Here is a 26,561-nt window from a genome sequence, read left to right on the forward strand (position 1 = left end):
TTACCTACAAAGGTGTGACTGTGTACGTACACACCGGCTGACACTGAGGCCTATTGTCCCACCTCAGCCAACAGAAATGTTCCAAATACAGTTTTTGAATATTAAGGCTGTACCTGTAAAGTCATTTCACACTTACAACACAACTTCTTGACGGAAGTGCCAGACGCAAACGGCCGACACAGTAAAAGGATGAAAAAAACACCATGTCATTAGATTATGCAGCACAATTAAAAAAATAAAACAGTTTAAAAGAAGATCTGTGTCTAGAGTACATTTTATATTAACATAATGGAGAAAAATACAATTAGCACATTTCCTCAAATAAAAACCACCGGGCCTCGGATAATGGAGGGGTGTGTGGTCGACACAGCAACACAGCTTTTTACAGGCACTTTTAAAAGTAACCCCAACGCCTGCAAATATTTCACAATAAAAGCCCAACATGAAAACAATCCAGTCTTTAAGTGATGACGTGATGAATCCTGCTTCTGGGCCCGAAGTACTCTGAATTTAATAAGGCTGATGTGTTTTTTACATGTTTTAACCTCCTAGGACAGGGGTGTCTAACTCAAATACACAGTGGGCCAAAATTCAAAATGGAACATTAATATTTGTTGAAAAAAAAAATCTTCCTCCAGATATAGGAATGAATCTTTTCTTATGGACTCAAACAAGTTTAGCTGAAAAACTGAATATGGAACAAGCAAAGCTTAATACTAAACAATATATATATTAGCTGTATAATACCAGTAGGCCAGCTCTAATAGTAATTTGGTATGGCTTCGGGCCAGAGTTTGACACCTATGTCCTAGGACCTGGCGTCCACATATGTGGACATCACATTTTGGGTTATTTAGACCAAAATACTCAATTTTGCTTTACAAGGGCCTGATATCCACTTATGAGGACATTATACTGCTACTGTTCTATCAAAATTTTAAACAAATATCCTCATCCTCTTGTTTTTCTTATAACAAATAAATAAATCTGGTAATTCTTTGTTTTTATGTTCTTGGGCCCCAATATGCCCAAATATCAAAGAGAAATTAAAAATGCATGCTGTGGAAAGGTTTGGGTCTTAGGAGGTTAATGCTTTGTATCTTGTTCTATTTTATCTCAACAAGGCAATGATCACTGTAGGCTTCTCTCAGTTTTTATTACCGCTAATCATTTTAAAGCTCAGTTTTTAAACCCGTACAATGTAACTACAGCCCAGCCCATGCAGCAGTATATCAATGACTAACCTCGTATTGTGGATGGATTATCTCAGTTGTTCTCCTGACTGAAGTTTGGTTTGTTTACAGCATCCTGCCATGCGATTGCATTTGTCACTAACCATCGGGAACCCTCACGTTAACTTTTATCGAGTGGAAAAAAGCCCTCCGTTCGATAGCGTTCGTCGTCCAAGTTCACTATTTATATTGTGCTACAAAGCTGTGATCACATGGCACATCATTATATACCAGCTAGCCCAACTTCAGTAACCCTACAAACATCAATGCTGTTTACTTTCCCATCTTCATTTATGTTGGAAGTGATAACAGAGCTGTACATTTTAATTTGTTTCATAAATCCCTCAGTCAGAACATGGTATATTATATTTAGATGGAAGCTAGCGAGCTGACTCCCTGCTAACTTCTAACTCAGTTAAACTTCATAAATTCTGTTTTCATGGATGCCTGGATGTTAAACTTAATTGTTACTCCTGGTAAAGCAGCCACACTGATCATTTTATTACAGATGAAAGAATTTAGATAGTTTTTCAACTCAGTAATGCTGCAGTGTTCGTTTAATTTAGGGACCTGCAGCGGAGTTTGGGCCCAGACATGGCTAATGACGTCAGACTTAAAGACCGGATAAGAATGGTTTCTTTTTTCTTTTAATTTCATGGATGTGGTGAAGGAGGACATGCAGAGGATTGGGATGTGTTGGGATCCCTTCACCCCAACCGGTCACAGCAGATTCCGGCATTCTGGTTCTGGCAGAACCTGAGTCTGGGTTCTGCCAGAGTTTACTTCCTGTTAAAAGGGAGTTTTTCCTTCCCACTGCTGCCAAGTGCTTGCCCTAAGGGGTCATTTGATTGTTGGGTTTTTTCTGTGTTGTTGTAGGGTCTTAACCTTACATTATAAAGTGCCTTGAGGAGACTGCTGTTGTAATTTGGTGTTCAAAGCTCATTTGCTGGTGTTGTGTTTTATTCATGTTCATGTTAGCTAAGCACAGACCTTCTCAAAGTGTGGGGCCCGCCCCCTAGGGGAGGCGCAGAGCCATGGCAGGGGGGGCGCAGTATGAAAAGAGGGGAAAAAAAACAAAACGCTTGGACACTGCTACCATGGGGCGCCCACGGACACGCAAAGCAGGAGATGAAGCATGGCTGAATATGTTTCCAAACCAACTTCATTCTAAGCCAAAGACTAGAAAATATGGTGAAGCATATCTTCCCTTTGGCTTCACCTGCACAAGTGCCAAGGTAGGTCTCCCCTGCAGAATTGGTTTTACCTTGTTGGGAGCACGCACTGGGCTCTTCAAATCACGGACAAACGGTATCCCACATTCTTGATTGAAAGGAGTTTTAAAAAATTATCAGTTTTCGGTGATTCGAAACGCCGTTTACGTGTGGAAGAAACAGTTGCGTTTTCAAAAATACCCGTGTAGGTGTGGACGTAGCGTAAAAGAGTTAGTGGTTTATTTTATTATTTATTTACTACCTGCAGATTACTTGTATTTGCTTAACTGTTTACTAAATGTTTGAGGTGTGAAATAAACCGCAATGGAGCAAAATGGGGGGGCGAACATTATTCTTGTAAAACAAAGGGGGGGGGGGCTAGCAAAAAAAAGTTTGGGAACCACTGGCTTAGCAGAGCAGTGACACCATGAGTGCAGCAGGCAGCTGTGTTAATTAATTGAGGCCCCTCCTCTGTGTTAAAATAATGACCCATCTGGGGAATTTCAGGCCACCTTGCCCATCTTCTTCCACACACCACAGAACTAACAGCCTGATGATATAAATTTAACGAGACAATCAGGACAAGGTCGGATTTAATAATTCTTTTGAATTTGATTGGCCCACTGTGCCTAGACCAGGCAATAGACACATGACAGTCAACTTTGAACTAGCCAATAGGTGGAGGCTTGACACCTGAAAGGTAAAAAGAACACAAAAGCAAAGCCACATCTCTTGGCACGTAACAGTGGACTACTGAATTTCCTCTTAAATACCAGAGTATCTGTATTTAAGATGTTGCCCATGTGTTCAGCTGCTAGTGGGGGGAGGGGCTGTGTGTCAGATGGAGGAGACAAAGATGGCTATGTTGTTGAAAATGAATGAAATGAAAAGCATCTAATTTGATAGTAATCTTTATTGGTACCCAAATATCACTCTCTTTTAACAAAACCCTATCTGGCAAAAACCAAAGTACTGTCATGTTTTCAGAAATTTAGTACTGAAAGGTAATGTAAATATTGGTTTTGGTGACATCCCTGATTATACTCGTGCTATAGTTTTTTTTTGTTTTTTTTTTTAGTAATACTATTTAGTAAAGTGAAAACATGGTGTAACATCTTGAGATATCAGCTAGTTTTGTGGCTTTCTGCTGCCTCCTAACTCTGCTCAAGCCCTGTTTCACGGACGCCTGGATGTTAAAGAGACCAGCCTCACTGACTGTTTTATTGGAGCTGAAAGACATTTTGACTGTCACTGATGTTGCCGTCTTTGATCTGGGAAACTGAAGGAACATTTGGACAGGAAATGACTAATTATGCCAGACTAAGTGAATTACACCCAGCACCTTTAAATCCATTGAATAAACAATGTCCAGGGCATCCTGCTATATTCAGCCAGCACATTGTGCAGGCATTGTGACATGAAAGAGAAGCGTCAGAGTCTGTGAGCCTTGTAGTTTGATATTCAGGCTGAAAACATGAAACCTTTTTTTTTTCCTGCCTTCGCTGCTCTGATCTTGAAGATATCGACACTCAGACCAGCTGCAGTCAAACAGAAGCACGCAGGACTGGTCAGACCAATGGTATTTGGACACTTAGAGTGCACTCAGGGAGAGCGTCAGCATCTTGTACTAACAAGATGCTGACGCTCTCTAGTTGGTGAGATTTTCAGTTAGTGAATATTATCAAAAATATTATGGCTGAATATTAAAATGTTGGCTGATGAGGGTCCAGCCATTAGAATCAATCAGAAGGGTCGGCTGGAGACGAGAGAATCCAGAGAAATGTGAAGTTGTACTGCCAGAAACTTGAGAGGCAGCTTTTAGGCTTTTGAGGGATGAACTGTGCGACTTACAAATGCCCCCCCTTCCACAGACACAAAGCCTACCCTGAATGAATGAAATCAGGGAATCAGGAGACATGGGGAAACACTCATTTTGTGTGTGTGAGTGAGAGAGAGGAAGAGAGAGAAGCAGAGCAGAGCTGGGAAAGAGAGAGAGAGTGAAGCTGTTTTCTGAATCGTGTGGCAGCGTCTAGCTTTTCCATTAGTGGAAGGGAGGAAAAAAAGCTTGGTGCTTTTTGATGTTACATCCAAATGTTCCTAAAATTTCACGCTGAACAACTTTAATGGGAGCAAAAGGTTTAGCTGAGACACACTCACACACACACACACGCACACTTAGGAGGATTGGAATTTTTGTGCATAAATTTGCCATGTGTGCTGTGAATGTGTTTGCGTGCACCTGTGCAGTCAGAGTCTGCATGTGTATTTCTGTCAGCATAGAAATCCTACATCACCCTCTGTTGATCCGACATGTTCAGCATGCTTTCAGTAAATTGCTTGTAGAACATAAATGACTCAAGGAAAGAGGGGTGGAATAAATGGGGGGATATAACCTCACGCTCCACGGTTTGAACTTTTCAATTCAGCCAATGCCATTTCAAAGCCAGGTGCATTAAAAGGCAGAAGCACAGCAGGAGTATGGCTTACAGCGGCAGAAAGCATTTAAAACCTTTTTGGGACACAGTCAGCAAGAGTTTGTCACCACCTGTGAGTGGTGATTGTGTATGTGCAGGTTTTTGTGTTCCGTGTCCTCTGAAATCACCAATCACCAGATAGGCAAATAGCCTCGTCACAGTGTAAACAAACCCTGAATCAAAAAAAAACATGAAGCACGAAGGTGATCACGGTTTCTTAGGCAGAGGTCTCTAAAGGACACAGCTGGGAGATTCCTAAATACTCCTCAGCCATTGCTGTGGATGGTAGGTGTGTCCGAGGATATGCCTGAGCTAGGCTCGTGCATTTGATTGACCAATTGGATGTGAAGGCTGGGGAACACCTACTCTGATTGAGTAACAGTAACACAGCACTGCAAAGACTCCTTATGTGTGTTTTTGGGAATCTGTGAAGAAGCATCATGTCGAGGATGTTCCATTAGCAGAGAAACACTGACCCCTTCCTCAGGTCACTCATACGTACAAATATTTGTGAAAGGAGGTAAATGTGTGGCTTATTTGCTTATTTAAATGCATTTAAATGACTCCTTTTTCATGTTATGACTCGTCCTGGTGGCTCAAAGGATTAACGGCCATGATTTAGCTGTTTGAGCAGCTGTCTCCTTATTTTTGATTTAAGCAGCGCTATAGAAGCCTGAAAGCGTTTCAGGATCTGGCAACATGCCACGATTGTTTTAGCCGCTCGTAATTTGAAGTCTGCTGCACTTGGTTAATAACATTTACCAGAACGATGCGTGAGCTTCACCTCATCTGCTTCTGTTCCCATGAGCGAGGCGCGGAGCTGTCAGTTTCTGCAGTAAAACATATGAATATGAAATAAGACGACTGTGAGAAATGTTACACCGCCAAGCTTTTCTTATTGGAACGAGGGCTCTGAGACGCGTGCACGTGCATGCTGGCGTTTCTGACGTTGGCTGTGGTTTTGGCTGCCGCAAAGGCCGAGCCTGAGATCAACGGAGGCCATTGTTGCCCCGAGCGAGAGAAGCAAACCATTCTTTCCACTTTCCATTTCAGCTCTTGTCTGTTTTTTTTTTTTTTCCTCAGGAAACGTTTTTGTTTCCAGCTGTTGTTAAGGGCGATGAAGGCCAACATGTTTCATGTGTAGAAAATTTTATATCAAGCTTCATTAACAGCCAACATTTTACGGTTGGAGGTGGATAGGGCTATACGTGGCCCCGTTACCGGGATGTGAAAATGTGAAATATGACTTTATATTAACTTAAATATGGAATCTCAGCCGGCCGAAGTGCAGCATGTATCGGTACCTTTAAATGAAAGTGGTTTTCTTTGGATCTCAGAGAACTGAACACAGCTGCTCTTGTTTTTTTATTTTCTGCCAAGATTTTCACATTTTTGTTTAAAACTTAAGAATTTGACTGCTTCTTGAAACAAGGGTGACTCACTCACTTTGCATGTGCATGCTTGTGTGTTTTCAATGTAAACTTGCAAGAGACTGGTTGTGGTGTCAGTCTGCTAGTTTGATTACACTCTGGATTAACTGCACGAGTTGTTCTGGCTCATAACTGAAGTGCAATTGCTCCAAGATTACTCCTGAACTACTCTTCTTGCATCTTATCTTATTGTCCTGTAAACAGCAATAAAACATACTGGGTTTGTCTTCTGAGTCCTTCTTGAAAACCTTTCTTGATCCCTGACTGGCTGACTGGGCTGCGTTTGTCCGTGAGAACTACTTTGCCTATTGACTTCTAAAGATTGTATGAAATATGTCTGTTCCCTGTCTGTTTCACATCTTATGGCCCTGTAGTCCTGTACTCTTTGTCTCATTCTTATCCCCATGTCCTTGTTTACTAAGCGTCCTGTCTCCGTTATGTTGCTGCCTCATTGAAGGTTGTCACAGTGTGAACACTCATGAATTTATCACCCCCAGTACTGGGCTGCGCCTCCACAAACTGTAACCTGGTGCTAACGGAGGCCCAGGGAGAAATCACATCACCGTGCTATCCCCAGAGATACCCCAATTCGTACAACTGTAGGTGGATCATGCAGGCCCCCACCGGCTTCATTATCCAGCTGTCCTTCCTGGACTTTGAACTGGAGGAGGCGCCGGGATGCATCTATGACTGGGTGAAGGTGAATACAGGCAGCGCTGAAGTTGTGTTCTGTGGTCTGACGGCCAACGGGCTGACGCTAAACTCAACGGGGAACCAGATGATGCTGTCTTTTACCTCCGACTTCAGTGTGCAGAAGAAAGGCTTCAGAGTTAGCTTCCAACATGGTAGGTGAAAGCCGCCAACAGGGTCCTGATCTTCAGCTGTGTCTTAAGTCAGGCATTAAAAAATAAGAGTTTGAGGATGGGTTTGGTGACAAGGACGGCTCATTTGGTTACATCAAAGGGCCGATGTTACAGCATGAGGATTACAAATGCTCTGCTCACTAAACTCTGACCAAAAGCACCATTGTCACATGTAACACACAGTGTTTAATCAAGGAGAATTTGGTCCAGGAGGTTTTTCTCACGCAGGTGTGAACCCACTTTGGTTTGCTGACATGTGAAATCTTTGCAGCCGACCATTAGCAGTCCAACAACCAGCCAGTGTTTATGTACTCACAGATGGAGGGTGTATGTGTGCAGCATACTGCAAAGTTTCAAACTGGTAAAAACCAGCAGGGGTGTCAAATGTACGGCCCGCTGGCCACATCTGCCATACAATTATATCCAGCCCATGAGATAATTTCATATGTCAGTTATTGATAGCCCTGCTGAGAATCCATGCGGACGGGGGCGGGACTTTAATTTGATAGGAATGATACATAAAAAAAAAACTCCCTTATGGCTGTTCGTACTGCACAAAGTAATTTACAGTACGATAAACAATTAACCTGCTGAACCCCAATGCCCCGTTACCGGAGACGAGAGGGAGAACATCTGGTTTAATGTGATGTACAGAGATCTGTTATTTAAACATAGACGTGTGTGGTATCCACGGGAACGTCAGAATCTCAGCTGAAAGCTCAAAAAACCATTTTAACGACCACCAAACAGCTGAAACAGCAAACGATGAAAGAACAGGTAAACAGACTCTGCAAAAAGATGTAAACACAAAGTATGGCGCGTTCACCTGATGGCGTATACGTGGACACACCATCAGTGCTGACGTCTCACAGATTCTGATGTTGCAACCTCATTTCTGCTGTTCAATTCCGAAGAAATTTCAACTTTCACAAATTCTGCCAAATAACAAAACACGTAGCTTTGTCTCTAATAAAACCTCAGTGAAAAACAAAGGTTTCTGCTTTTCACTTTCTACCATAAAAATCTATTTTTTAAGACTTAAGTTAAAATCTAATGGACAGTATCGAAAATGGGCTAGCAGAACTTTTTCTCCAATTTTACATATTTATTTCTTACAGTTTAAGTCCAAAGAGTTGCGCTGACAGATTTCTTTCTTTGTCACAGCAAAGAACGAAATCAATTAAACACATAACTGGCCCACTTAAGGTCAAAGTTTGCTGTAAAATGAGTTTGACACCCCTGGCATAAAGCCTTAAATCATGTGAAGAGGCCTTATGGTCTCTGAATGAACCAACAGGTGCAGATAACATATAGCGTTAGCTTAGCATGGATTTCAGGGCAGTTTGTTGGCCCAGGAAATGTTGGACATTGGACTGGAGAGTGGAAAGGCTTTGTTGTTTAGTACCAGGTGTCCAGTGTCATTGCACTCCCTGCTCTTCATTCACCAACACGTTAAGACACCTGCCATCAATGCCTGTGTACAGCTCCTAGCTCCAGCTTAACACCATGACAACAAAGCTGTTCCTAAATCAGAAACATTTATCATCTATCATCTAAAAACAGAGGGAAGTGTTTCCACACCAGTTGTTTCATCAGTGATAAAAAGTATAATCAGTCAATCAATTTCCTGGTTTGTATGAGAGGCTGAATTGGACTTGGAAACTACATTGTCTCCTCGCTGGAGGCCAGCCTCTTGACTTTAGCTGTATGAGTTCATGCACAGTCTGACTGAAGGTGCATGTTTTTAGGTTATCGTGCAGTCAAGAGACCGAAGCGTCTCAGACGTCACAGACAGTCCGATGTGTCACCGACTGACCCAACGCTGTTGCAGTGTGTTGATGCACCGTGTGTACCTGCCTTCCTGCATGTTTGCTGTGTATATTTGAGCGCTTTTCCAGTGAGCAGTGAGAGATGACAGCTCCAGCCAGAGCCGCTCTCCTGCTGAGAAACGTCGTTTGACGTGACGCTTGAGAAAGGCTGAGGTCCTGGTTAGGAGCTGCTTGTGGATAAAACGTCTGTTTTCTGAGAGTCGAACTCAGACTCATCATCACTGCTTTGCTTTTTTCAGTCAAACTTTCATTTAAAAAGTTCGGCACATGAAGCAAATATTATCACCAAATCACATCTGAACAATAATAATTAGCTTTGTTGGGTGAAATCGAGTTTTGATTTGACCTGTTTAAACTGAAAAACCAATCAAAGACTCGGTAATTTTCCCTTCTGTGATTCTGAGTTTTCACTCCCGTTTTTGTCCTTTTTTTTTTTTTTCTTTTTTAAACATTTCTTTCTTTCCTTGATTGAATTTCTGGATTTCTTTTTTTTTTTTTTATCTCTTTACATTTTTTGCTTCTCCTACTTTCTATTTTTGTTATTTTTACTCTCTTTCATTCTTTGGTGCTTTTGTTCTGGAATTTTGTCTTTTATTTCATTTCTGTCTTTTTTCCTTTTTTATCCTGAATCTTGAATTTTTCCTGAATTTTCTTTTATTCTTTTTGCTCTTTCACCTTGTTTCCTTTTGCTGTTGCTTGCTTTTTTCCTGTTTCTTTCCTCCTTTTTACTTTTCTCGTCTTTTGTCTTTACTTCTCGTCCTTCCTTCTTCTCGATGTCCTTCTCTGCGTTTTAGTTGCTGTGGCCCTGAGGAACCAGAAGATCAAGATGAGCAGCGGTGTCGGGCAGATCACCAAGGTCGCCAATTCTGTTTCCATCCCTGCGCTGAGTCAGCTGACCATATGCTTCGAGGTGGAGCGCACCAGCCTGAAACAGGTCTGGATAAACGTCACTTTTTGATTTGACTAAACTCCATCTGGTCATTTATTTCTTTATTTCATTAACTTTTTTTTACAGCTTCAGTCTTAAGTAAGTCAAATCATAAGAAAATAGACCCATTTAGGGGCTTTAAATTATTTAATTTATACGCACATGTGTATTATTCATCCCACCAGAGCAAGTTTGTGTTAGCTATTGTTCTTGTTCCCTGAACAGAAAGAATGGATCTTCACTTACTCCAAAGACAGCAGCGCCATGTTGCTGAGTCTTGGTTCCGATGGAACGGGGATGAAGATGGTGGTTGATGGAGTGGTCTGTCCAATAGACAACATCATCTTACCATCTGACTTCACTAACTCCATGAAGTCCTTCTGTGTCCTCTGGACATCATCAAATGGACGTGTGGCTGTTTACTTCAATGGGAACTACTTGGCCAAGACCTGCTCCAGCTCCACCGGACACTCCGTGCAGGCTGGGGGAGAATTCCGGATAGGAAGTAAGCTCCAATACGAGTTGTATGTTTTTGATGCATTTTGTTAGACGTGCACGTAAAGTGTCAAACCACTTTAAAGACATTCTGCAGAGAAACTTCACCACCCGGTAATCACAGGTTTGGGGATCTGCGGGATTATGAGATGTGAAACTGTGTGCATTAAAGGATAAAATGGATGAAAGACACTCGTAGACAGAATATTAAAGCAAAAAAAAAAAAAAAACCTGGAATGCTGATTCTCTGCGTGACATTTCATGGCGCCCTGTGCTGTCACATACAGTAACCTTGGTTTGATAAGTGATGCAGTCACTTCTGTTAGTAAGCGGGAAAGTCTCAAGCCCTGCTCTATGGTGCTGAGCTCATTACTAACCCGCTTCTACCTAAGCAGACATTGATGTAACTGCATACTTTGAGGATGTAGAATTATTATTGTGATCTTAGAGGAAAATAAATTAATACATTTCTGCAATGCTCAGTGCTGTTTTTCTGGGATTTGTTCAGGTCAGCAGCAGAGCTTCGATGGGAACATCTACAACCTGCGGCTGTGGAATTACGCCATGTCCATTCAGGAGCTCAGCGCATTAAAGTGTGACCACGTGGGGAATGTCATCGACTGGGACAACAGCTACTGGACCATCCCGGCCTCTCTGGCCCAGACGAACACCTCGCTCAGCTGCAGTGAGTACAGGAAAGAAATCAAAATGTGATTAAACAAGCACGATGGCGGGAACAGGAGGGTGTGCTGCATGGGCTGTGATAGAGCCACGTGTGTTGCAGGTCAGGGGTGTCACACTGACCTGCCAGGAGGCCTGAACTGGGTCACTGGATGGAAATGTGCAAAAAGGAGAGAACTTTTTTATTCGACTTTTTTACTGCATGAGCACCGATCAGAAAGTTTGTTTCTCTGCACATCCAGCTGCTAATCTTAGATCACTCCCTGGTAGTCCAGTCTGACACTTCGCCATCTAAACAGACCTCGAACACGATCAAAATTTTTAATGACGGATCAATGCCAGGATCGGAACATTCTGAGCCCCACAGCAATGAGTGAGAGCAGGAGCACGATCGCCATGTTTTTAAATCATTTATTGGCTGTTCTGCGATGAATGAGACCCCTGAGGTATCTGCGCACACAGCACTCTTACTGTGAAGGAGATTTTTGGCTGCACCGACACATCGCCATCTTCAGTCACGATCTAAACCGCTTGGCAGATTCGCTGCATCGTTGCCCACTTCCCGAAAAATAAAACCGAAGTTGAATGATGACCAGTTTGACACTTTTAGAGAGATCCCGCAGCCATCACAGAGAGACTCTAAGAATAGCAGCGGCGCTAAAAGCAGGCACATTTAAATGAGGCTTTTCATTTGCATCGAGCGTTCCCGTAAGCTTCTGCTCACACCTCGTGTTTCACACTAGGAAGCATTGTGTTTCAAGTCAACCGGGCTGCGTCACCGCGGTGGCGTCCGACCCAGAGGTCTGAATCATTGTCAGCATTACATTACCCACAGCCTGCCACAACACACAGAAAAAAGGCGGTTAAATCGAGAAGCCACGCTGACACGTTTCTTTGATTTACAACATTAGACTGAGCAAATGTGGAAAAGCTGAAACACGAAGAAGAAACTAAAAAACTCAAACTCTGTTCTTTAGCTGGAACCAGCGGTCCACACAGAGGAGTCAGGAAGAGCCGAGAGACGTTCTAACACATCATATTTGCTGAGTGTGCACACTAAACGTTGCCATGAAAACATTTTTCTTCCCATTTACTGTGGCACCAAGAAGTCGCATGTCTCTCCCACACACACACACCTCCAGGTACTCTTCAGTCAGCACTTCAGTCTGTTTGCTATCAGCGTGGAAAATTAGAACCAGACTTCAGCCAAATTCTGGTAGATTTTAGCTGCGCCTGGTGACTTAATCAGCTCCAGCAACCTGTTTGGCTGCTGATCAGAAATCGCTGTGATTCCTGCTCTGGTCCACAAACCCACTTGGCTGGTGAAACACACAGACACAGATGTGTGCTACTGTACCGCTCCGAATGGAGGCATGTACATTTAAATGACTCAGTTATTAAAGATTTCTCACTGTTTTTATTAACATGTTTTGCACACATACACACACCCACTGGTACAAACCTGCGTGTACATTTGTGTTTGTGTGTGTGCGCGCGTGTGCGCGCACCGACAGTGCAGTACCTCCTAGTTAAAGCTTTGTAAACGAGCGTATAGCCACAGGAGGTTAGCCACAGCGGTTTTAGTGAAATTCCAGCCAACACTGTACCCACTGAAGAAAGAGCCTTCTGTGTGTGTGTGTGTGTGTGTGTGTGTGTGTGTGTGTGTGTGTGTGTGCATGCCTGTTTACCTCTGAGACTTGTGGTGGTTTTTCAGAAATGCATGATTCTGCACTAACCTTCCATATTGTCCTGCGCTTACAGTAAGAAGCTGACATTATCTTTTCCGGGGGGTGGGGGCATTCACTTTAGCTGTACCTGAAACTTTATCTGTGAGATCAACACATACAGAGACTTTATAGACCGAGACATGAGTGAGGTTTTTCATGTTACAGCTTTGACATGGTGCAGCACACAGTGCACAACAAGCTTCAGAGCGACATCAACAACAAGTGTTTAAGACTGCAGGCATTTCCATTTCGGGTAACCTCCACACATCTGCAGACACGCACTTTTGATTTTGAGGGATCTGCCTAATTCCTGGAGCTTCAGACCACCTACGCTGGTTTGACTGATGTGCTGAAGATTAAACGCTGCCTGAGTGACTGATGACTTACTTTCTGTCTTTTGTTTATTAAGTGTGTCAACCTCACATTTGCATTTACAGATCTCTCCAATGATTCTTGCCTGTATTGTTTTGGAACTCATGCCCACTAACCTGTCCCTCTCTTCACAGTTTGCTACCCTCATTGTATTCACTTAACAACTACTGCGCCAGCTAGTGGTGAGTGCTGCTAACACCTTGTGTGCACCTGTGTGAGTGTGAGTTTATGTGTGTGTTGGCTTGTGCTAATGCATGAACTGGGATATGTAACGGTCTCCTTTTATCATTCTAATACGGTAGCCTTTGGATTCATGTTTCTTTAATGTAGAAAAATCAGCAAAACATAATCACAAAACAAAAGATCTTCCCCAGCAGCAGTTATTTAAAGGTTCTGTATATATTATTCTCAGATTATTATAGGTTCAGATTATCAGCTGTGTATGAAAGCTGTAGATTATGCTCTGTGGCATCTTCCATCAATTTCCGGATGCACTTTGAAGCCTTGACTTTACCAGGATGTTTTTTTGGCCTGTATTAAAGCAATCCGCATCCATATACTGTACAGATGCAACACGCATCTCTTCTCTGTGCATTAAATACTGTCATAACCCTGCAGCCGAATCATCCAGCGATACAGAAATGCATTGTTAGATAAACTAAACACTTTTTTTCATTTCATCATCAGTATCCACAGGTTCCCAGGATTAAAACACCATTAAAGTCTCTTCTTTCACATATTATAAATTAAACATCAGTAATCGTATCATATCAACTCATAATGAAAGTAACTTTTGCTCGTATCCCTAGATGATCACATTTGCTGCAGCTGGCCTTCTGCATTTTGCTCAGCAGCAATCGCAGCAGAATTATTAATAAATAAACATGACATGAACTTAATTGGTCCCTGCAGGGAAACTGGATAATTGCAGCAGGAGGAAACACAAACAGAGGATTAGTCTGGAGAATAAAATATGTTGGGAGTCATTCGCAGATGTCTGCTGCTCGGAGATTAGAAATGATTTGATGTCACACTCATTCACAGGTTTGTGTAGCAGAGGTTCAAATGCAGGTCACAGCTTGTGCGAATGGATTCAGATACACATAAATGCCATTTACACAGAAGCAGTAACAGCAGTGGGAAGGTTTGGAAAAGTCTGAAAAAGCCCTGGAATCTTTTTAATTTCATTCGCTGTCATTCATTGAAGAAAAATGTGATGCGTCTTTAGATTTTTGGACAAAACAAGCAAATATTTTAAATTTTTGCTTAAAAACTGAATAATTATTGAGCTCCAGATTTTAAATCATCTGTCCTTATTTGGTGGTGATCCAGCTGTTTGCAGTGACCTCTCTGTTAATGTCTTTACTATTATTAAGTTTAATTAATGTTCAGGAATTTCAGTTATGTGATCTTTAATTGTCATTGAATTAGACATTTTTGAGGCGAGTCAGGAATAATTGATTGTTCTGTATTGATAAAGCTTATTGATAATTAATAAATAATAATTAGGTGTATACACTAAAAACTGTTTGTGAACTCCCAGAGAGACACAGTTCCACACAAAGCTGTGTTTTATTATTTAAATAAATAATCATTTAAAATGAGTTCTTAGAAGTGAAAGTGGCCCTGGCCGCCCGTTGACCCCCCGCCTCCGTGTTCTTCATTTAATTTATTATATAGTTAAAAAGCGCTTTGTATGTGCTTGGAAAGAAAAAGTTCATTCCATGAAGTGGAATGAAGCAGTTAGATTTACATCATACTCTCATACTTGGTCCAGTATGTTGGGGAAATGAAATTAGTCCTTCAAACAGGTCTCAAAACGTCTTTGTGTAACAGAGGACAGCGTGCAGTAATGCTGGCCGTGCACACTGTCCAGAGAGGGAACACTGAGAGTCACTGAGCATTGGAGTGTTAGTGTTTCTGATCAGCAGCCACAGTTTAAGGATTAACTGAGCGAACTGTTGTGTTTTAGTCTGAGCCCGATGGAGATGCACAGGAAAGGATCAGAGCAGACATGTGAGGTCCCATCTGAAGGTCGCAGAGCTCTTAAACACGCAGGCTTCATGCTAATATTTGCATGTTTGGCTAACGAGCTAAAGGTATTAAGAAAAAAAAGTCTCAACCATCTTTGCTGAGCTGTAAGCAAACGAACAGTTTTTTAGACACGCTGCTAAAACTAAACGGTCCTCTGTAATGATGTTTTCACTGACTGTGTGCTCACTTCTGAGGGTACAGTTTGTTGGTGCCCATCCTATTCAGATGAACAGTTCACCCTGAATTATATTTTTGTGTTGTAGCATGTTTTCTTCCACTTTAGGAGGAGGGTTCATATAGCCTTTAGTATGTGGCCAGTGCTGGTGGACACAGAGTGCTGGATTTACCTGCCAGAGCTTCAGTGGACTTTGATTTTGTGTGGTTTTCATCACCATTTGATGATGTCATCTTTGGCTTTGCCTTTTTTTTACCTGCGTTTTTCCCGTGTTTCTTTTCTTTTCTACTTTTTAGCTGTACTGTCAGTGACAATAGCAATGAAGAAATACACTCAAAGGCAATAAACTGCCATCACCATCTCTACTTCATACCTTAAGCGACTTCTACAAGATATCTCTGTCATGTGTAGAAATGGATAAGGTGGACCCAGAATGCAGACTTGGAGGATGCAGTGGAAATACCAAAGCTAACCTTTAAATCCAGGCTGCAATCCTAGAAATCCAAGAAATCCTAGTAACAAGTGACAGAAAAAAAACAAAGTCTGTGTATCAAGTGGGAGAAATGTATGTCTGATATCTATCTACCTATCTACCTACCTATCTACCTATCTATCTACCTATCTATCCATCCATCCATCTATCTAAAAACTTTATAATGAAACAAAAACTGGATGATCTGTCCTTTGAAGCATAAAAATGGTGACTGTTAAACTAAAACTAAATATTTTGTATTAATGATGTCTGCGGGGACGCTTTTGTTCCAAGTACACTTCACACTCGTTTATGTCTCCCCGGAGAAAAGTGCTGTTGATTTTGTTTACCTGAAAAGGCTCTTTCCTTTTTTATGAGCCTAGCAGAGAGCCGCTGGCCAAACCAGGTTTATGTGGCTCTCTGGTCTGTTAATGAGGCCAGTGGTGATGGAGGCTATGTGCTCATACAGTTTATATTGTACATGCATGTGCATGTGTGTGTGTTTGCACGTCAGCTTGCCTTTCATCTCCTATTGATGCTGGGGGGGGGGGGGGGGGCAGACACCTACAAGCTGCTAATCGTGTTGCTACAAGGACTTATTCACGGAGTGGTTTTCTTTTAATTTGACACAGTGGACCGTATGTTTTATGGCCTGAAAATAATGCACATTAATTTAGAAGTGCAGTGTGGCAAAAGCAAAGCTATGTGTATTCATTGGGGAAATATTCAGAAACAAAACACGGCTTCATATGAGAGCTGTTCTACAGGATGCCTTGAAGTCATCTGCCATCCTGCCAGACCGCAGAGAGAGAATTTAAATCTCGGTTCATCTTTGCCAGCTCAGAGAGGAACATGGGTTTTTTTTCCCAAGTAAAATCCAGCCAGGCACTCACATGGAAAAGCTTCAACGAGCTGAATATTGGTTAACATGCCACAGTGTTATTACAAGTGTCAACTGCTGGTTTATATGAAAATGCTGCACAATATTACTTTAACCGCATCTGGCGCCCATAAATATGGACAAACAGCTCTCGAGTATAAACATGTTTTCCACTTATCACGGTGAGTTATGGTGCGCTGTCCTGTGCCGAGTCATCATATTAATTACAGTTCATGAGCTACTGTCAGCACGGCGACGCCCTGATGAAGCCATACGGGGCGAACATAAGCGCCTTTGCTGACAACGAAAGGAAATTTGCATTTTGAGCTGCTATGAGAACAGATCGCTTGTGTTTTTGTTTGTCTCAAATTCAGATATGCTTCATGTGGACAATTGATTAAGCGTCGCTGAAAAAATAACTGTGAATCTCTTCGTGCTTTTTCCTGTCATATATTTTGACAATAATGGCAAAGCAATTTAGTTGTCTAGCAAGTTAAATTAAAGCTCATTACCAGTGACAACTTTCTTCATCTGCCTCCACTCTTTCTGGCCCAACACTTTGTGCTGTTAACGGGCTCGGCATACCTGCTTATCAGCACGATGCTGCTTTTAATCTCCAATCACAACATCCTGCACAGAGACAAGAGGAGAATCAGAAAACAGAACAAGAGGCAAAAGTCAAAATAAAATATAGGACATGGACACGATCACTGTCAGCACAGTTAGTGCTGAAGAACATTTGCACACCTCAGAGGAGCCAGGATTTTATCTTCTCTCTTAGATTCACGTGATGGAAAAAGAAAGTTGTTGGACTTTTGTGAAGATGTTCCACCTTTGATCCATGACGCTTAAGTTCTAAACAGAACGCATGTGGTGGTTGGCACACTATTATCAAATAACGAACCGAGGTGTGATAAAAGGCGTGGGTCATTGCCATCACTAGGGTTTTACGGGTGAAGCTGTCATGATCCTGGGTCCTTTTGACCCAGCATTTTGTGTTTTCTCTTCGATTTTGGTTCTGTTCTTCCTTTGTTTAGTGTTTACTCTGTTCTGCCCGTGTGTTCCTGTTTTATTGTGAAGGTCTGCGTCTTATGTGAGTGTTTTCAGTTTGCCTCCCTAGTCTCGTTATGTTAATCACTCCCAGCTGTGTTTCCCACCTGTGTGTAATCTCCCTGTGTTCTCTGAGTGTATTTAAGTTGTATTTTCTGTCTTAGTAATTGCTGGTTCGTCTGTGTTGTTTCCCCTTGGTCTCCCTGCGTCTTCCCATATGTATTTCTCCGGACCTCCCTGCATCCTCGTTCTGGTTTGTCTTATTAGTTTACCCAGTTTAGGTTTCCAGTTTCATGTTTTGTCGCCACCGCTGTTTGTACTTACCCACCCCTGTTAATAAACACTCACCTGCACCAGAGCTGCTGCCTTTTGTGATGTCGGCAAGATGGCAGATGGCGGCGCGCACGGGTGCAGCGGCTCTTAGCTCTCCAGTTTGGTGCTCGTTTTTACTTTTAATGTGGATATTTTTGAATGTTTGCAACGCCGCCATCTCTTACAGTCGCCAGAACCTAATTGATCTAGGTTTTAAATATAGTTTGTCTGTTTCTGGCGACTATCAGCGAACACACAACATCCTGGTGGAGATAGCGAGACCGCCAGGGTCACCGTGGATGGTCTGCCCGCCCAGCAAGCGTAGAAGGCGACGGAGGGAAAGAAAGCAGAAGAGGGGATGCCGGTCGGGCTCAGACGCTAGGCTACGCAAACATCCACACCGGCCAGCACTTCCGAGCCTTTTCCTATCGAACGCCAGATCCATCACCCACAAACTTGACGAATTGGAGTTACAGATAGCCAACACAAGCTTTGCACGTAACTGCAGCATTATTCTTATTACGGAGACGTGGCTTCACCCGCTGATTCCCGACGCTGCAGTCGAGTTAGCAGGCCGCACGCTACACCGGCATGACAGAAACAGCAACTCAGGTAAAAGCAGAGGAGGGGGGCTATGTGTTTACGTGCATAACGAGTGGTGTTGTAACAGCAGGATCATTCACACACACTGTTCTCCTGATTTGGAGGTTCTGGCAGTCTCGTGCAGACCTTTTTACATCCCGAGGGAGTTTACAGTAGTTATTGTGATAGCTGTTTATATACCGCCGGATGCTAACGTTAGCACGGCTCTCAGCCTCTTGCTCAACACCATAAACAAACAACAGCTTGCCCACCCCGATGGGGTTTTTATTGTCGCCGGCGACTTTAACAAAGCGTGCCTAAAGACTGTGCTTCCTAAATTTGTCCAGTTCGTGGACTTTGCTACGAGAGGAGAACACACTTTGGACCATGTCTATTCAAACATCAGGCATGCTTTCAGAGCGACACCCCTCCCCCACCTGGCTGGATCTGACCACCTCTGCATGTCCCTCACCCTCACCCCCACCTACACCCCCCTGCTGAGAAAAACAAAGCCCCAGACAAAGACAATAAAAACCTGGCCTGAAGGAGCCCTTTCTCAACTGCAGGACTGCTTCTCAACAACTGTATGGGATTTATTCTCCAGCCACAACCTCCAGGAGTACACGGACACTGTACTCTCGTACATCAGGAACTGTGTTGACAATGTCACCGTCAACAAAAGGGTCAGGGTGTTTCCAAATCAAAAACCCTGGATGAATAGCGAAGTGCAATCCCTCCTAAAAAGCCGCAACACTGCCTTCAAGTCAGGGGACAGGGCTGCGTATAGGGCGGCCAGGGCAGACCTGAGTAGAGGCATCAGGAAAGCTAAGGCTGCCTATAGGAGGAGGATTGAAGATCACTTTGCTGACAACGACCCCAGAAAAATGTGGCAGGGGATCAATCACATTACCAACTACAGAAGCAATAACCAGGCAACATCTAGGACTGATGCCTCACTGGCTGAGGATCTAAACCGTTTCTTCGCCCGCTTTGAGACGACCAAGCCCTCAGCTGCCACACCACTTCCACCCGCCCCCAGCACTGGCACACTAACACTTAGGGAGCACCAAGTGAGGTGTGTTCTAAGGTCAGTGAATCCCAGGAAGGCGGCAGGTCCTGATGGAATACATGGAAAGGTTCTCAGAGCATGTGCTGACGAACTGACCGGAGTCTTCACTAAAATCTTCAACCTTTCCTTGTCATCAAACACCGTCCCGCCCTGCCTCAAAACCTCCACCATCATCCCCATTGCCAAGAAGACAGCTGTGGCCAGCCCAAATGACTACAGGCCTGTTGCACTTACGCCTGTAGTGATGAAGTGCTTTGAGAGACTGGTCTGTCAGCACATCAGGGCCGGTCTGCCTCCCACTCTGGACCCCCACCAATTTTCCTACAGGACAAATCGTTCCACCGAGGACGCCATCACCATAGCTCTCCACACTGCGCTGAGTCACCTGGAGCACCGAGGAAGCTATGTGAGAATGCTCTTTCTGGACTTCAGCTCAGCATTCAATCATATCATCCCGGAGATCCTGGTCCAGAAACTGTCTCACCTGGGACTCTCCACCCCCATCTGCCTCTGGATCAAGGACTTCCTGACAAATAGACCACAGTCTGTCAGACTCGGCCCCCACCGGTCCAGCACTATCACACTCAGCACCGGGTCTCCACAAGGATGTGTTTTGAGTCCCCTCCTGTTTACGCTCTACACATCCGACTGCTCCCCTACCCATCTCTCAAACACCATCATAAAGTTCGCGGATGACACCACAGTGGTTGGACTCATCTCAAGGGGGGATGAGTCGGACTACAGAGATGAGGTCAACAGACTGACTGAGTGGTGTTCAGTTAACAACCTCCAACTGAACACCACGAAAACTAAAGAACTTATCTTGGACTTCAGGAAGGGCAGAGCAGACCCGGCCCCACTTTACATTCACGGGAGCTGTGTGGAGAGGGTACACTCCATGAGGTTTCTGGGCGTGCAGATATCTGATGACCTCTCCTGGACTGCAAATACTACAGCGGTGGTTAAAAAGGCCCAGCAGCGTCTCCACTTTCTGAGAGTGCTCAGGAGGAACAACCTGGAGGAGAGGCTGCTGGTGACATTTTACAGAGCCACCATAGAGAGCATCCTAACGTACGGCATAACAACATGGTATGCAGGGTGCTCAGCTGCAGACAGGAAAGTACTGCAGAGGGTCATCAACACAGCCCAGAAGATCACTGGCTGCTCTCTGCCCAGCCTGGAGGTCACTGCAAACTCTCGGTACCTCAGCAGAGCTGGCAATATCATCAAGGACCACTCTCACCCCAGCAACCAACTGTTTGAACTATTACCGTCAGGCCGACGGTACAGGTCACATAAAACCAGGACAAACAGATTCAGGGATAGCTTCTTTCCCAGAGCTATCACCGTAGTAAATAAGCACAAAAACAATTGAACCTATTCCATACCGTCACTGTCATTATATTATGCTGCTATTCATACTGTCATTATATTAATGCTGCTATCCTGTATATATTGTACATACTATTGTTTGAGTACTTACGATTGGTTTTTTTGTACTTTTTATATTTTACATTTATATTTATTATTGAAACTTGCACCAAGGGAGTGGCACTCCAATTTCGTTGTACTCTGTACAATGACAATAAAGGCTATTCTATTCTATTCTATTCTATTCTATTCTTTTGGGTCCTTCCTACATTCCACACGGCTTGCCCCGGCAATCCGTGACAGTACGAACCAGCCACCATGGACCCAGCAGCAGTAAATCCGTCCGAGGAGCTCCAGGACGACGTTACATATAACGTGGAGATTCTCCTCGGGCTGTGGCTTGAAAACCCTCCAGAGGAGCTTCGCCGCACCGTCGAAAGCCGGCTACAACGGCTCTTTTCCGGCCTGCCATGGCTTCTAAAATCGCTTCCTCCGACCATGCAGGCTTTTCTCCAGCACACACCTCACCTTCTCTCAGCCACTCCTGCCTCGCTGCCCGACTCGCCGGATGTGATCTTGCCCGGCCCGTCGGAGCCGTCTGCGGGGAGGAAACGCCGATCGCGCCGCCGACGCGCCACCCCACAGCCGGACGTTCGGACTTCTAATTTACCGGCTGTGGTGAGTGAGGACTCTGTGTCTTTTCCAGACAACGTGACTGTTCATTCAGGGGCTGTGTTTTGTGTGGCGGATGTCAACGCGAGCTGTGTATCGCCTGTGCAGCTACTCCCAGCTCAGTTAGCTCCCCCGCAGCTACCCTCAGTTCAGTTAGCTCCCTCGCAGCCACCCTCAGTTCAGTTAGCTCCCTCGCAGCCACCCTCAGCTCAGTTAGCTCCCTCGCAGCCACCCTCAGCTCAGTTAGCTCCCTCGCAGCCACCCTCAGCTCAGTTAGCTCCCTGGCAGCCACCCTCAGCTCAGTTAGCTCCCTGGCAGCCACCCTCAGCTCAGTTAGCTCCCTGGCAGCCACCCTCAGCTCAGTTTCCAGTGTCCCCCTCAGCTCAGTTTCCAGTGTCCCCCTCAGCTCAGTTTCCCGTGTCCCCCTCAGCTCAGTTTCCCGTGTCCCCCTCAGCTCAGTCTCCCGTGTCCCCTTCAGCTCAGTCTCCCGTGTCCCTTTCAGCTCAGTCTCCCGTGTCCCTTTCAGTTCAGTCTCCCGTGTCCCTTTCAGTTCAGTCTCCCGTGTCCCTTTCAGTTCAGGCCCCAGAGCCACCCGTGTCCCTTTCAGTTCAGGCCCCAGAGCCACCCGTGTCCCTTCCAGTGCCGCCTGTAGCGCAGGCCCCAGAGCCACCCGTGTCCCTTCCAGTGCCGCCTGTAGCGCAGGCCCCAGTAGCTCCAGTGCCGCCTGTAGCGCAGGCCCCAGTAGCTCCGGCTCCAGTATCCCCGGTTTCACTCATTCACTCCATGCAGGGAGAAAGTCTAATATCACCTCAAGGGGCTTTTCGCGGTTCAGCCGCCATTGGCACAGTTTGCCGCTCCAGGGCTTCCCCAGAGGCTAGGTCTCAGTCCCCAGCTGATTCTGGACCCCTGAAGTCTATGCAGCCACCTGAGAACTGCACCATGTCAGCGTTGCCTGGGCAGAGCCAGTGCTCAGTGCATTGCCAGTTGCCTTCGTGTTTGCCAGAAGACTCCATGACTGCTGGCTTAGTGTTGACTTCTGCTGGAGGGTCCGAGGGACCGCTCCGGCCTTTGTCTCTAGTCTCCGCTGGAGGGTCCGAGGGACCGCTCCGGCCTTCGTCTCCTGTCTCCGCTGGAGGGTCCGAAGGACCGCTCCGGTTTTCGTCTCATGTCTCCGCTGGAGGGCCCAAGGAGCCCGTCCAGCTTCCTACCTCATCAGCTGGGGGGCCCGAGGAGCCCGTCCAGCCGCCTGCTGCAGCTTCATCATCCTCCTCGCCGGCTGCAGCTTCATCATCAGCCTCGTCTGGTCCAGCCTCAGAGCCTTCAGCCTCGTCTGGTCCAGCCTCAGAGCCTTCATCCTCGCCTGGTCCAGCTTCATCCGAGTCTTCATCCTCGCCTGGTCCAGCCTCAGAGCCTTCATCCTCGCCTGGTCCAGCTTCATCCGAGTCTTCATCCTCGCCTGGTCCAGCTTCTGCCTGTGCTTCACCTGGCCCAGCTTCTGCCTGTGCTTCGCCTGGCCCAGCTTCTGCCTGTGCTTCGCCTGGTCCAGCTTCTGCCTGTGCTTCGCTTGGTCCAGCTTCAGCTTCAGCTCCAGCCTCGCCTGGTCCAGTTTCATCCTCGCCTGGTCTAGCTTCAGCTTCAGCTCCAGCCTCGCCTGGTCCAGTTTCATCCTCGCCTGGTCTAGCTTCAGCTTCAGCTCCAGCTTCGCCTGGTCCAATTTCATCCTCGCCTGGTTCAGCTTCAGCTTCGTCCTCGCCTGGTTCGGCTTCAGCTTCGTCCTCGCCTGGCCCGGCTTCATCATCTCCGCCTGCTGTGGCCTCAGCCTCGCCTGGCCCGGCCTCGTTTGGGTCTGGAGCTAAGCGGCCGTTTTCTAGACCGCTGGCTAGGCTACTGGCCGGCCACCATCGCCTGAGTGGCCGCCGTTGCCTTCCGCGCGGCCGGCCCCCGGACCCTCTTCGCCTGAGTGGCCGCCGTTGCCCTCCGCGCGGCCGGCCCCCGGACCGCCATCGCCTGAGTGGCCTCCGTTGCCTTCCGCACGGCCGGCCCCCGGACCCTCTTCGCCTGAGTGGCCGCCGTTGCCTTCCGCACGGCCGGCCCCCTGAACTCTTCTGTTTTGGACTCCTGTGCTGTCGGCCCCCTGGCCGGCCCCCTGGTCTTTTCTGTTTTGGACTCGGTTTTCCTGTGCTTTGGTGTGCTTTTCTTTTGGTTTTGGACTTGTGTTTTGTTTTTCTTTTTGTCTTCTGGCCTTCTGGTGCTCCTGTTTTGTTTTGCCTCGAGCCCTCCGTCCTGGACCCCCTCCGCCCGCCCTGGTCGGGTTGTTTTCTGTTTTTTTTGTTTTGTTTTTGGGCTGTCGGGAGCCAGCCCTTGAGGGGGGGGGGGGGGTTCTGTCATGATCCTGGGTCCCTTTGACCCAGCATTTTGTGTTTTCTCTTCGATTTTGGTTCTGTTCTTCCTTTGTTTAGTGTTTACTCTGTTCTGCCCGTGTGTTCCTGTTTTATTGTGAAGGTCTGCGTCTTATGTGAGTGTTTTCAGTTTGCCTCCCTAGTCTCGTTATGTTAATCACTCCCAGCTGTGTTTCCCACCTGTGTGTAATCTCCCTGTGTTCTCTGAGTGTATTTAAGTTGTATTTTCTGTCTTAGTAATTGCTGGTTCGTCTGTGTTGTTTCCCCTTGGTCTCCCTGCGTCTTCCCATTTGTATTTCTCCGGACCTCCCTGCATCCTCGTTCTGGTTTGTCTTATTAGTTTACCCAGTTTAGGTTTCCAGTTTCATGTTTTGTCGCCACCGCTGTTTGTACTTACCCACCCCTGTTAATAAACACTCACCTGCACCAGAGCTGCTGCCTTTTGGGTCCTTCCTACATTCCACACGGCTTGCCCCGGCAATCCGTGACAGAAGCCACTGTGAGACCTTGCCCCATCCTATCATGTCAGGATGGGGCAAGGTGTGGCTGCATGATTTGCCACCCATATGGGCGTCATGGGAGTTTGCTGTTCTGATTCCTTGTTGTGGTCCAACACCGTGAAGAAAGAAGTTAAAATCTTAATAAAAAAGAATGAACAAAAATTTGCAGTCCAAACAGATGGCGGGTGGCATGAGCAGAGTTTGACATCCACAGTTCAGTTGTTGGTAGTCAGACACTGGAGACAGCACAGCCACATAACACATAAGAACAACTGCAAAATGAGACGGAGTACAATACGACGCAAAGCTGGAAAACGGAGACGGCTAAAGTACAGCTCATGAACGAAAGTTGTCTGATACTCGCATACTTGAAATAGGCAGTGGACATGTGAACATGAAGCCTGACTGGAGAGGGTCATGAGCTTAAGGTTTTCAGGGTTTTTGCTGTCTGTGGGAGATTTGGTTCTGTTAGGGTCATCAGGCTGGTCTTGGAGACAGGGTGAGGAGCTCAAACTAGAACTGCTCATTTTCATTTTACTGTAAGGGGATTTAGGCATCTGATCAGGATCTACTGATATGTGTGACATCCTCCCAAAGGAGGTTGATGTTTTTGGATGCATGGGCACCTAGACTAACTTGTTTAGTCTGCTGACTCCCAAACCTGAGCTTTGATGAGGTCTAGGACTGAAGTCAGGCTTTAAGTTCTGGCTCACGGTCCGGTTTCTGCCAAAGGTGTTGAAAAGGGGTGAGGTAACAGACTTGGTTCAGACAAACACCAAACTGGCAAAACTGCTGGTTTAGAGGAATACTGCTGTGAAGTAAAGTTTCCTTTCATTGGAGCTAACTTGTCCAAACCAACAAAAGTAGTCCAGACCAATAAGTGGGCTGAGGTATCCTGTTCCTAAAGAGCCCAATCTCCATCTCCCCCCATTTTCTTCCTCTCACTTCTGTACTGTGAAAAAGAGACCGTGGATTATCTGTCTGCTACAGTACACTGAGGAAAATAGAAAAGAGGTAATAGAAGCACACGGAGTAGAAAATGGGAGATTCGTTGTGCTGAGGTTGTGAAAAGAACAGGAAGGGGAGAAAATGTAAAAGCGAGGGCAGCACTGAAAAACCGAAGCAACATAAGAGAAGGTGACAGTCAGTCAGAGTGTTAGGTTAAAAAAGAGGACGAAGGGAGAGAGCTGGAGGTAGATTATGACTGGGCACAATCCTCAGCCCTCCTCACCTCTTTTGATCCACATGCTATCCACGATTACTGAATTCCTGCTTTTTCACTCGGCTGAATGCTGCGATGATTTGCTGACATCTCTCAAACACATTCCTCTCAAACAAAGTCTCAGCTTTCTCCGTCTGCCCGTCCACCCACTCTGCTGAATGGTCTGTGAATATGCAGCATGTGTGGGCTGCAGCCAGGCTCGGGGTTACATTTCAAATGGCCAAAGTACTTAAGGAGCGCTTGATTTTTGGCTGCAGTAAGCACACAGTTGGTTAGACAGACTGTCCCTGAAATATAACTTTGAGGGCTCGATCTGTGCAAGCAACCAATCTGCACCCACCACAGACCTCAAAGTCCGATTGATTAGAAATCTGCACGCCATTAAAATGGTGTGGGAAACTTTCTTAAACAAGCAGCAAACACTTTGAGAAATAGAAGATTGTGTTACTCGTCTGGCACTCTGTTCAGTGTGTCCATGTCTTCATGTCCAATGCATGCTGGGATAGGCTTCAGCTCATTACAAGCCAGAAATGGATAAGCACTTCAGGCACTTGGGTTGAACCTTGATCACATAACTGTTA

At 45.5% G+C, this 26,561-nt stretch overlaps 1 protein-coding gene across 4 annotated transcripts in view; it reads left to right on the top strand.

The window, feature by feature from the left end:
• Positions 1–26,561, top strand: part of adgrg6 (adhesion G protein-coupled receptor G6) — a 109,018-nt gene that overhangs the window by 30,895 nt on the left and 51,562 nt on the right. For 3 of the 4 annotated variants that reach the window (XM_085246456.1, XM_085246454.1, XM_085246455.1), the window contains exons 3-6: positions 6,845–7,192; positions 9,834–9,973; positions 10,193–10,472; positions 10,971–11,147. In XM_085246456.1, coding sequence (XP_085102582.1) covers positions 6,845–7,192; positions 9,834–9,973; positions 10,193–10,472; positions 10,971–11,147 — 945 coding nt within the window. The remainder of the gene's footprint in view (positions 1–6,844; positions 7,193–9,833; positions 9,974–10,192; positions 10,473–10,970; positions 11,148–26,561) is intronic. The other variant, XM_085246457.1, reaches the window with a different exon arrangement.

The sequence above is a fragment of the Mchenga conophoros genome, linkage group LG15 (genome assembly GCF_057382185.1).
Source record: "Mchenga conophoros isolate Kocher_MC1m ecotype Shallow Benthic linkage group LG15, M_conophoros_male_GT1.1, whole genome shotgun sequence".
NCBI classification, from domain to species: domain Eukaryota; kingdom Metazoa; phylum Chordata; class Actinopteri; order Cichliformes; family Cichlidae; genus Mchenga; species Mchenga conophoros.